Here is a 13,269-nt window from a genome sequence, read left to right as displayed (position 1 = left end):
AATATGATCAGAAAATCAACTTGCCTAATAATTCTGCACACGGTTAATATTAGGTTGGGTGTCCACCTGATAATTACCATTTAAAACCATCATATTTAAATATATACACATTATTTTTGCTAAAGTATTTGTATCAATACTTTGTGCATTTTGTGCCATGCTGGTAAGCCTTTCACCCCATATGTGGGGTAAAAGGCCCACCTTGCCATCTCATATGTAAGTTTTTCAAACAAATCAACCACTTTTATGATTTATGTTCAAACAAAATATGTTGCTCCATCAATGTTCAATAAAAACATATATATTTTTAAGCAATCATACACTCTGGGAGTAGTGAAAAGCATGTTTTTATTAAGGTGTGCCTTTAGCCCCGTTGTACCCTATAGGTATGCACTGTAAGTTCTTTTGAATGGTGAATTCTCACTTGCTCAGAAAAGACAAATATACCCAGCGATATGCATATTTGTGTAGGAATTGAGGACGAACCAGACAAATGAATCTTCCAGATGATTTGTTCAAACATAATTAAACTCATCTCAACACTCCAGATCCCAAATCAACATGCAGGACCCAAAATCAGAGAATCTGTCATTTGAGGCTCCATTCATCTACCAAACCCTCCAGCTAAGTACTTTATGGCCATTCATGCTTCCTAGCTAAAGAAAGAACGTTGTCAACATGGGGCAGCGAAAACAAGATAAAGGGCCAAAAGACAACACATTGTGACTCTCAGCTTGAGCCCTACAAAGATAACACCAGAGGTTGTTTGATCCCTGAAACATAGATACAAAACAGACCTTCTTCTTCCGAGTGACCTCTGAGTGACATAGAGTTGAAATCCATAGGAAAACACAGAGACTGCCTTTACATATCAGAAATGCACCTAAAAACAATTCTAAACGGACTCTTAATCAAACATCGTTCAACTGCATAATTCTATATTATGTCTAAAACCTATACTTGTGACTATTGTGCTCAGATCACTCACAATTCATGTAATTGTTATAACTATTGAATGGTTGATTAAAAGTGTGCCTTGTTTGGTATGAGTGTAAATCTCTGTTCATAACTTAAATTTCAGCTTGAATGAAATCTGTGTAAAAAATGTATTGTTTTGTTTTTGGAGAAATCATGTCTAAACTGTGCTCTCTGTACTAGTTAAGAGACTACAGATAACATTTAATTTATGATGAGGGAGGAGAAAAGCCACCTTTGAAACAAAGATGATACCTAGGTCAGAACTTCTCAAAGAAGTTGGACAAACACCTCAGTTTAAATATTCAGTACACAAAGAGAATTTAGATGAGACAGACAAAGACAAAAGACAATGATGAGCAGACGATGAAGAGCAGACGACCTGATCAAGGCAGATCAAGATCAGATGAAAATAAAAACAAACAGCTTCATTCAAGCCATCCGACTCTCATCTCACTCACTTTCCTTTTACTTAGTTTTCTTTATTTTCCATTGAGAGTCTCGTGTTCTAAGTTAAGTTTTGCCGCAAACTTTAATCAATGACTCTACAGTCTTTGCCTGCCTCAAAACTTCAAACTTCAGCCACGAGGGAGACTCCACTCCTCCGCCAGCACACCAGAACGTGATTGGCTTCCCATGACATCAATTCTGATACGAAAAGACCTACAGCAAATCAAAGACCCTTGGAAACTCCTTTCTCCAAGCCAAGGACGCCGACAAAGATTTCTTTGTTTAAAGACACCAGCGACCATCTATGTTGCCTTGCTAATAAAAAGTGTTTTCATGATAGTTGGATATTCATATCCGCTACAGAGCTTATTTACAGCCTGTGCAAATGAACGCTGGATGATTCAGTTGCTCGGTCGTAAAATAAGTGACTCATTTAAAGTTCCCTATAAATTAATTAATAATTTCTTTTGAGCTAATTTGCTTACATTTGTTTATTGGTTGTAAAATAGCCTGTATACTTATTTTGTTCAGCATTGCAAGGGTTTTATTTGCATTAGCCACATACAAAATAATTCTTATGCAGTTTGGGCTAGGATGCGATATTTATCATCTACGATAATATTGTTGTTTTATTGATATACGAGCTGACATTGCCATAGGGCCAATGAGAATTGAATTAGAGAGCTCTGCAGTTGTATTCTTACTAGTAACAATTGAATTAGAGAGCTATTATTTGATAATAACTGTTACTTGTAAGAAATGAACTGTTTCTCTAATTCATAGTAAGAATGCAATTGCAGAGCACTCTAAGTGAATTAGAGAGCTCTCTAATAATTGTTACTAGTAAGAATTAAACTGTTTTAATTCTTACTAGTAAAAATGCAACTATGACAAGTAACGCTGGAAACATTTTAGCTAAAACGGCTTGCCATAGTTGTGAATAAAAAGAGGAAACGGTCGGTTTTCTTAGTAATTGCCATTTGCCAGCAAATGTGTATGGAAGCTTGTTTCTTCGACTGCGACTTCTTCTTCTTGCGACTTTTATCTCACAATTCTGACTTTTTTTTTGCAATTGTGAGAAAAAAAACTCAGAATTGCGAGATATAAACTCACAATTGCAGGTTATAAAGTCAGAATTGTTTGATATAAACTTGTGTTCTGAACTTTTCTGAACAAACTTTTTTGATTTTGTTATCAAAGGTTACAAAGGGCTTGTTTGAGATGCACCGGTGCTGCACACAACGATGGGCGTATGACATCAAAGTACCATAAGAGCGATTCAAAAGAATAGGCTTGTTCGAGATGCATTGGTGCTGCGCAGACCGATCGGCATATGACATCAATGTACCGTGAGAGTATTTGGAGAGCATTTGACAGGAAACATGACTGTGAGTTAACTGCAAAATAAGACATGAAACATGAAACAAAACCAAAAATAGACATGACAGAAAGCCACATGCTTTGGCTGCTTGTCCTAAAGAACACTCCTGTCAACACAATTAAACTACTTAGTGAAAAAAAATATTTGCCCTAAATCATGTACAATCTTTATTTAAAATGAAAAAAAAAAAAAAAAAAAAAAAACCCATCAAATTACAAAATGAATTGAATGTTTAATGAACATTACAATGTCAATTTTAAATTTCATTCTTTTGGCATGCAACACTGTTTTTACATCATGCAATTCGCTTTTAAGTTATCACAAAATAACCACAATGCTAAAGTGAAAAAATAATAAGTAACAGAAAAAATATAAAATGACTGAATCACTGTGATAAGCAAAAGTAAAATCAATTCTGCTTTTGATATACACACAAATGCAACCTGCAAATTATGCATATTCATTTTTTAAAGTAATAATATGGAGTTATTTTTGTGCCAATAAAAATGAACGTAATGTTTTAAGAAACTAATGAAAATATGAATTGAAACTGAATAAAATGTCTGACAAAAGAAAATGTTTTGCTAACAGTTTCTCCTCTTTCTTTCGCTGATTTGTACTTACAAATGCGTTTCCAGAGATTTAATTTGCTCCAGAGCAGGTTATGTTCAGAGAGTACGTTGCTATGGCTACTTACATACCCTGAAAGTTACCTTGGTTTTTGGAACCTGAAGTTGAGGTTATCCGCTTACTTACTCTTAAACATACCCAGGTATGTCACATAACCTGCTTTCTGGAATACCCTCCAGGTTAAGAAGTTGTCAATCAAAAACTCAGTAGCCAATGAAAACACACCACTGCTAGCCCCACCCCTGGGAGAGATTTGTGCCAGAATGGTGCAAAAGCGTAAACTAAAACTCTGGAAACACATTTGTAAGTATAGATCAGTGAAAGAAATATGAGAAAGCGGTTAGCAAAACATGCAGTGTATTAAAAACAAAGTCAAACATTTTGCCTGTGATTTATTTTTTTTCAGTTTCAAAGATATTTTATTCAGTTTCAATTTATATTTTCATTAGTTTTTTTTGAAAAGTTACATTAATTTTTATTGGGACATAGGTAATTTCATATAATAAAAGTATAATAAAGCAATAAAAATCAATCAAAAAATGAAAAGACTGAATAAATGAGTTCATATCTTCCTTACACTGAGTGCATTTGTTGTGTCTGGGTGGAACGTGACACTTGTGTCCCCTCCTCAGAGAAAGCTCTTTCAAAAACATGTCTTAGAGAAAGCTTAACATTGCTTTTAAAATCCTTCCCCATGAAAACATACAGAATGGGGTTCAGGCAGCTGTTGACATACGCCAAAGAAATGGCCAATGGATACACTACCAAAGCCACTAAGAAATTTGATGTCTCCCAGTCATTATCAAATATGATTATCAAATGCACGATGTGATATGGCAACCAGCACAGAAAAAAGGCCACAATAATAGCCAACATGATGCGAAACACTCGTCCAGAGTTAAAATGACTCCTGCCTAACTTGTGTGCGATGAATCCATAGCATGTTGTGATGCATATGAGAGGAATCAAAAATCCAAACACAAATCTGATGATGCATAACCTTCTATACATTTCCTCTTTTTCAAATTCATATTGCAGGCAGTAGCTTATGCCATCTGTGGAATTCTCTTTTATCATCATAAAAGGCAGACTAAGAATTAAAGCCAGAACCCAGGCTGCTACAGAGGACAGTCGTGCAATTAAAAGGCTGCGATGATTTTTGGCCCAAACTGGGGTAATCACCAGAGTAAACCGATCCAGACTAATTAAGCTCAGGGTGAAAACACTAGCAAACATGGTGATGTGCATAATGAAGGGGACAATCTTGCACATGAAGACAGATCCATCCAGCCAGTTTTCTTCAAGAAAGTTTTCTGCCACAAAGTAAAGAGTGGAAAGGCAACAAAAGAGGTCAGCAATTGCTAGATTGAGAAACCCTACTGTATTAACAGTCCTCTTCATCTTCATTCCAGCAACATACACAACAAAGGCATTTCCAGGAACACCAAGGATCAAGGTCAGGTAGAAGAAGACCTGAGAACTCACAATCATATAGTTCCACAGATTATCAATAGGATAATCGGTTTCATTTTGGTTATTGAAATAATCCATTTTGCTTGAGTTGATGCTGTCCAAAGTGCTCTGTTTATCCTGTAAATATCACATATTATCAGTGTCAAACATTTATTGAATTTATTCATTCATTTAGCAGATTCTTTTCTCCAAAGAAACTTATCAATAAGGAAAATAACAAGCAATTTGACAGTTAACAATATTCAATATTATTAAACAATGAAATTTATATTTAAGAAGCTTCTCAGTACATTTAATTCAAAACATTAACTATGCAGTCACATGTATGTCAATGTTAATATGTTCATTTGGTTTGAATCATACTCAAGTTTTACATATTAAATATTAATGCCTTACAAAACTTGTTCTCACCTCACCAGCTGCTCTGTACTTGCTAGCTTTTCTTACCCCGCTTACCAATTTAAGGGAGAATCACAAGGAATGGAAGGCAGTCCTACTGACTTCTGAGAAAACTTTTGATGATGCAATCTTCCACTTTCTGTGTTTCCTCTTTTAAAGAGTGGTAAAAGAAAATACAAGAGAAGCACAGAGTAATTCCACAACTTGTTTGAAATCTGCCTTACAGAAATTCACAATGTTCATTTTTAATATTATATTGCATACAGTAATGTAATATAGTATATAATATGTATTCATAGTTTAAAGAGCTGGCCAAGGATACATTATATAAATTATCAATCAGTTGAGATTTTCAATATACACAGATGAGCCTCTACGTTATGACCACCCCCAGCCTAGAGCAATAAGCTCTCCTGGCAACTGAACAGTGTCGCAGGTGCAGTTCACAGAGCAGTATATATACCACCCGAGGACCGGCTTTCAGTCAGTAGAGTTTTCGGTGTCAAAAAAGCTGTGTGCCAAAAACTGTGGCCAACGTGAATTAAAGATCAAAAAGGATAAACAATGCAGATTCATTTTTACAGTCATCTTTGATCATATTTACCAAAGGTGCCAATAATTCTGAGCACAACTGTAGCTGTGTTTTATCCTAACATTACACGAAGTGAATGTCTGCATTCAGTCAGGGACGACTGCACAAAATGTAATAAAACTAGAGATAAAAACATTATAAACGGTTACAGAACTATGAACAATTTATACATAAGTCGGCACTGAAACTATTTACCTTTTTTGAAATAATCCATTAAACCTATCGAGAAATAAGGAGCGTGAACTAAAATTCTCAGTTCCACGCGCATGTCCGGGAAACTCATGAATATTAATGTGAGCTCCGCCCACTGAAACCTAAAATATCAGATACCAAAAATCTCATGATATGCACATGCGTAAACTGAGCAGTGATACGAGTAAAGGAATTGCTGAATGTGTAGCTGCGTAGCCTATGTATGACAGATGAAATAAAACCACCCGCCGGTAAATTTGAGCACTGGTCTGAGTAGCTGTATAAGCTACAAAAAAGTAGAAAATAGTTTCTTTGTAGATTATACAACAGCAATTTGGAAAACAGACAAAACAGAAAAGGTAAGAAGCGATATTTGAGAAAAGAGCATATTAATCTAATTAATCCAATTAGTCCACAGACCCATAGCAAACTAATTTTACCCCGCGTCACGTGCCTCTTCACCTCACAGCCAGTGGTAAAGAATCAGCACGGGACTCAAGCAGAAATCATGTTCATGGATGAGATTATTAAAGTTAATGTAGTATGAAGCAGAGCAAGGCTGAGTGATGTTGGAGCTGAACGAGGCCGCTGGAGTGATTGCTAATGAAAGACAAACGCGACACTCGCGAGCAGCGGAAATTTTATTATGCCGCAGTCGCCAGCGCCGCTTCTTCCGGTATGAGGTAACACAGCGCTGTTTATCAAATAGATACATTTGACTGTGTATGACCATTTTGAGAACATTAATTGGAGATTGATTTGGACTTATAACAACAAATATTGTGTCAATAATAAAGTTAATAAAATAATTTAAAATAATACATATAATTTATCCAACAAACCAGTTCCTAAAAATATATAAAAATGATCTTTCTGAATCTTGTGTAGCCTATTTTGTAAAATGGACACTGAAACTATTTTACACCTTTTTTTTTTTTTTTTTTTAAATTGTTAAATTCTTTTAGATTGATGTGGAATATTTGAAGAGTTTGGCTCCAAAACGTGATAAACAACATTTAAAAAAAAAAAAAATTGAGTTCTTGCTAAAATCAGTATTGTATCTGGTTGGTATTGAAAAGTAAATTTTTAATTTTTCTTATCTACTTTGTACTTTGTGATCAACAAAAACAGAAAAATGAATAATTTTGACGGCATTGACGAAAATGTGGTGGTTTCTGCGGTGGGTAAGAAATGTAAGCCATCGAAATGTAATCATTTACGTGAGGAGATTAAGAAGATGTTGCTTGTTCCGCGACAGCATCAAACTTCTGTCACGGTCCCCAAAACTGAATCATGAACAGTTTTTAAAAGCCCTTTACTATGTGAAAGTTTGAAACAGAAAATAGTGGTTTTCATCTTGCCACTTTCTTGGTAAAGAAAACACATTTTTACTCAAATTAATCAAAATGGATTTATAGCATTTTGGAACCAAACTCTTCATTTATTTAATATGTTAAGTGGAATCAAAATTAATATAGAGAAAAGAGATGTCATTTTTTATTATGACAAAAAAGGTAGAGACAAGAGTCATGTGTTTATGTTAAATCTTATAATATTACTTGGTAAATTTTATATACACAAATGTAAATGGCCTGAAAGGATACCCAATATGACCCGTTTCAAGGCTGACATGAAGATTTATTTTGAAACCTTACAAGGACTCTCAAACCACAAAGCAATCAGAACTATGGACAAAGAATTAAATTCCTCTTCTTTAATTTAACTATACATGTATACCCTTTTCTGTTTCTTTTTTCTTTCTTTTTTCTTCCTCTTTAATATATGAAAATATTAAAATATTTTTCTCTAAAAAACAACAACAACAACAACAAAAAAACACTTGACTGTGTTGAAAATGATGTTATATCATTACTCTGTGCATTCGCTCAGTGGCTGTTGTGAGACACTTGTTGCACACTGCAGTAAGCTAGATCGATTTTAGAATATCATATTAATAAATGCTGGGTGGCTTGTGTTGATAAATGGCATGCAATCAATTTTAAAACATATTGTTTGATGGAGAAAATGCTGTATTACTGTCAGGGTTATACCTGTTTTGAGTTTGTTTTTGTTTGTTTTTGTCTGTTTCCCTGTTCTGGGGCCCGTTCTTCGTACATCGCTAACTCGGTTATCAATCAAAGGCATGGTAAAAGCATGGTACTCTCGGAAAATCAAGAGAACTAGATTTAAACAATAAGACTAAACGTGTTGAAATATATAGCCATAATTCGTTTTCTGTCTATAAATGTAACCAAACAGTTGTTCCCTTGTCTAATAAAACATGTAATAATAACGCATCTTTGGTGTTTCCATGGTTTCTACAAAATAAAACCGGAAACCGAGGGTAACGCGGGTATGATACCATTGACAGGCGACTCCTGGACAAGTCTCATATCATCATTTTAGGTTTCAGAAGGGTGCTCGCAAGTGCCCCCTTTGCGGCCGCTATGCGCCCTCGATGCGCACTTCAGCTGAGCCCGCAAGTCTGCGAGCTACCCGGCAGTCAAAGCGACATTACGTCACGAAAGTGCTGTAAGGACTGAGAACGAACCAGACAAATGAATCTTTCAGATGATTTTTCAAAACATAATTCCAGAGACCCAAATCAACATTGCAGACACCAAGCGACTCCAGTGAATCTATCAACAACCCCCTGCAAAGTATTTTTATGGCCACACATGCTTCCTGACTGAGGAAAAGGGGCAAATTTTAAGCCATTTGTAGAAACCAAATGGTCGAAAAGACAACACAATTTAAGCCACCAGAAGATAAAGAGTCTTTCATCTTCAGATCAAAAGAGACAGAGAGACAATGCAGGCTTGTTTCTCTGAGTGACCTATGAATGACACAGAAAAACCCACAGAGACACAAATAAACTGTATTAAATTGTTCCAAACAATTTTAAACAGACTTATCAAACATCTTTCAACTGCACAAATTTTATATCATGTCTACACATGCTACATGTGACCAGTTATGCTTTGTACACCCACAATTCATGTAAATGTGATAACTTTTGAATGATTGATTGAAAGTATGTCTTGTTCGGAATGTATGTAAATCTCTATTTTCTGTTCAAATCATGCCTTGAATGAAATCTGTGTAAAATGTACCATATTCCGTTTAATAGAAATCATGTAATTCAAGAGGTTCTGAGATAACACCTTGGGGAGGAGAAAAAGCCATCTTTAAAACAACGATGCTACCTGATTGGTCAGAACTCCTCAAAGAGGTTGAACCAAACACCTAAGTTAAATAGTCACATCACTAAGACAATAGTGGACTAAGACCAAGAAACTAAGACCTGAAGTAAGAACAAAGAAGACCACAGAATAATATGGCTTAGAAAAGAACAGACTATGAAGGACAGACAAGCAGCTCATTCAAGCCATCCAGTTTCATACTCACTTTCCTTTTCTTTTAACTTTCTTTTCCGTTGAGAGTCTCGTGTTCTAAGTTAAGTTTTGCCGCAAAGTTTAACCAACGACTTTTGTCGCCTCAACTTTAAACTCCAACCACGACAAGAGAGTTTCATTCATTTTGCCAGCACGCCCGAACGTGATTGGTTTTTACCTGACATCAATCCGGACCTGAAAAGATCCTGCAACAAATCATCGACTCGGAAAACCCTTTTCTCCAAGCCAAGGACACCGAAAAGGGGATCCACATTCAAAGACAAACAAGCAAGTACCTCCAAATCCTAAAGCTGAACTGGTGCATTAAATTACTGCGATTCATGGTTCGTTCAGGTCAGGTCTTATAAAATGCATATTTTGCTAGAAATGCTCATCATTTCACTCTCTCTTAAAACTCGTTCTTTCTAATTTCCTTTGTTTGCTCTGTGTATGAATGTGTGTTTGTGTGTGCGTGTTTGTGTTAGATATTAGTTTATGTGTTAGAATAATCAAAGTATCCTGTAGATTTTTAAAAGAAGTGTCTTGTGTTATGTGCTTGAAATTTACTGTCTTAAACTGCCGGTCTTAATGTTACCTTGCTACTAAATAGTGTTTTCAGGATAGTTGGATATTCATATCTGCTACAAGAGCTTATTACAGCCCGAGCAAATTAATGCTGGACGATTCAGTTGCTTGGTCGTAAACTAAGTGACTTTATAATTCCCTATAAATTAATTAATTATTTCATTTGAGCTGATTTGTTCCTACAGTGCGGACTCAGAGGAAGACCGTGAGGGTTTAGGGTGCCATTTGAGACCAGGCCTTGGACATCCAGAGATGCGCAGAAAACACGTGGAATTCACAGCCAGATGACGTCAAAGACATTCAACTTTCATTTTGGAACTATTTTTCAACCATGACGGGATGTGTCGGATAGACATCTTTTCAATGGTCATTAAACATCCAAATGTTTGCTGGGATTTTACACCAGACTGCTTTGTGAACGAATGTCAATACAAAGGGACAATACAAAACAGGTTTTGCTAAAAAAAAAAAAAAAAAAAAGAAGTTGTTTGTCAAGGATGGATCACTACCAACTGTTCGTGATCCAGCTTACAGTCTCCGGAGAGATACTGCCCAGCAAACATTTGGACGTAATAATGTTAAGCAGCCATTAATCAAACAAGAAAATAACAAAAGTACAGGATCATAGTTAACACATATGTAACTAATTTTAGAGTCAAAATATAATCAAAATATTTACTCTCATTTTCTTGATCCACGACCACCAGCTCTTCCAGGAGTGATTCATGTGTTCCACCATTGATGCATGGAAGTCAGTCTACATTTTTTTTCCTAACAGTCTTGCATTACTGTTAAACAGCCATAAATCACACAAATAAACAATAAAAATACTGGATTATGGTATAGTTAACACAGTAGAGTCTGTGAAAGTTGTTTATGGCTCTTATATATATATATATATATATATATATCCAGCACCCCCAGCTCTTCCTGGAGCATGCTTCAGGTGTTCCTCCATTGCTGCATCAATGTTTGAGTCTGTAGCATTTGGGCTCCACCTCTTCACAGCATCTGAGGGTAGAGAAAATTATTATTGAAAATAAAAAAAAAAGTAGAAAAAAAAATCAAAAGCAAAATTTGAGGTAAATGACATGCACTTATTTTGAAAATGTCTTTATGTTCCTACAACTACATTTAAAATACAATGGAACAAGATTTTGTGTCCATTTCATGAATGAAGCATTAGAAAAAGGTAATCAACATGTATTACATGTTATTTTACTGTATAATAATCTTATGTCAATTCTGCATTAAATGTGTGTTAGATTAATGAAAAAAACAGCATTTGTCCCCTCCCTCTTCAATACAACTGTGGTGCCTTTGAGAAAGACCCTTAACTAAGTGTGTAACTGTGAAAGTGAACAGGACATTTCTGATAAAGACAGGTGGTCTTTTAGAGAATTTCCCCTGAATAGATAAAGGGTACCAATAAAAATTACATAAATAATAGACAAGGAACAAGAGATTTTCTGAATGTCATAAAGCCAAAATTACCTTGAATTACATTGTATAAAGGTGTAACTTTGAATTGCTTCTTTTCAAGCTGGCCACCACCCCTCATTGAATTTCTCCATTAAGGCATTTGACATGATTCTGTGAAAGAAATTACTCAGGATTACTTCACCTCAGAAAAAATTTCACTTAAGGTCAATATTACAATTAACAGTAATGTGCAGCATGGCAATTGCATGCAATGTTAAAACATACAATTTCACAACCACTCATCTCTCATGTAGCAAGTGCTAAGAACTATGACCTTATCCATGTTCACAGTTTTTGTGACAAGCAATGGCTGTCATTCATGACTTTGGTGCAGAGACTGAAGCTTGATGACCAATGGACTTTCCTGCAGGACAGCCGTCCCAAAGTATACATCCAAATCTACTTAAGCTTGGTTCAGGGACCAGTTGTAGAATTTTCTTGAGTGGTCTGTACAGTCTTCAGATTGAAACCTCATTGAAAATATTTGTTGGAATTTGTAGAAAGCAGTGGTAACATGGAAACCAAAGACTATCAGTGATCTGGAAGCTTTTTCAAGCGAGGAATGGGCCAAGATTGCAGTAGAGAGGTGACAGAAGCTTCTGAGTGAGGACTTACAGGCAGCGTTTATTGGAGGTCATAAAGAATAAAAGATTCTGCACAAAATTTGACTTTTGGGGGTTGAATAATTTTGTACATGTATGTTTAGAGCCAGTTTGATTTTTATTTTTTTTTTCATCAACTTTCCATTCTCTGAATCACTCTGTGAAACACACTATAAAATGTGTTTTAATAAACTTTGTATAATAGTTTACTGGGAAGGTTCTCTAGGTTATGAAAATAAAACCTAAAACTAAACAGCAGGGAACGTTCTGGGATTCTGGGTTTTCTTTAGGTTATAAAAATAAAACCTAAAAATAACCTGCAGGGAATGTTCTGGTTATGAAATAATAACCTGCAGGAAACGTTCTCTGAATGCTCTCTTTAGGTTATAAAAAAGAACCTACAGAGAACCTGCCAGAACATTCTTATTTGGTTCCCAAAACATAACCAATGGGAACGTTAGGGGAACTTTCTATGTTTGCTGGGATATCATCAGTAAAAATCTATTTGTTTAACTTAAATGACTTAAAAAGTTTTTTGATGAAGCCTTTGGAAAGGCAGATAGACACTGTTGCAGATGCACACCATTAAACTCAATGTGATCTTGCCTTCCAGCATGCGGCTTTCATATTAATGAAACAGCTTTTAATGCTTTATACTTTTTCTGAGAAAGACAGTATGCATTATTTTTCATGGTTGCTCACTTTCTGTTCAACTCTTATGACATTTCCGTCTTTCAAAATAATAGTTTGCTCTTTCTGACATCATGAGACATGACATCATAAATCTTTTGCACCACATGGATCAAACACTTTCTCTGTAAGCTCTGTTTTTCATTATGTTTAGAATTATATTGGCCTTGTCAAGCTCAATAATATGAATATGAATAAACTACTTACACTATTTGTACTACAAAGACATGTAGAAGTAATACTGCTCACACTGATCCAGAATCAAGCTACTTTTATAGCGTTTTATAGTACAGAAAGTGTTATACGAGAACATTTTCACATTCATTTAATTTACAATTACATTTATGATAGTGCATTTGGCATGCAAACCTTTAAACATTTCATCTGTCATTTAATTGACAAGTGTCTCCTTGTTACTTTTCT

General features: G+C 35.3%; 1 protein-coding gene across 1 annotated transcript; it reads right to left on the bottom strand.

Moving 5' to 3' along the window:
- Positions 1–3,841: 3,841 nt before the first annotated feature.
- LOC127499847 (C3a anaphylatoxin chemotactic receptor-like) lies at positions 3,842–5,450 on the bottom strand. Its single transcript, XM_051870472.1, has 2 exons — positions 5,321–5,450; positions 3,842–5,026 (listed from the first exon to the last, which is right to left on the bottom strand). Exon 2 carries the CDS (start codon positions 4,985–4,987, stop codon positions 4,010–4,012), a length of 978 nt encoding a protein of 325 aa, XP_051726432.1. The 5' UTR covers positions 4,988–5,026; positions 5,321–5,450; the 3' UTR covers positions 3,842–4,009.
- Positions 5,451–13,269: the final 7,819 nt, after the last annotated feature.

This window comes from Ctenopharyngodon idella, chromosome 18, assembly GCF_019924925.1.
Source record: "Ctenopharyngodon idella isolate HZGC_01 chromosome 18, HZGC01, whole genome shotgun sequence".
NCBI classification, from domain to species: Eukaryota; Metazoa; Chordata; class Actinopteri; order Cypriniformes; family Xenocyprididae; genus Ctenopharyngodon; species Ctenopharyngodon idella.
The sequence above is the reverse complement of the archived record's forward strand: the minus strand, read 5'-3'. Positions and strand labels throughout refer to the sequence as shown.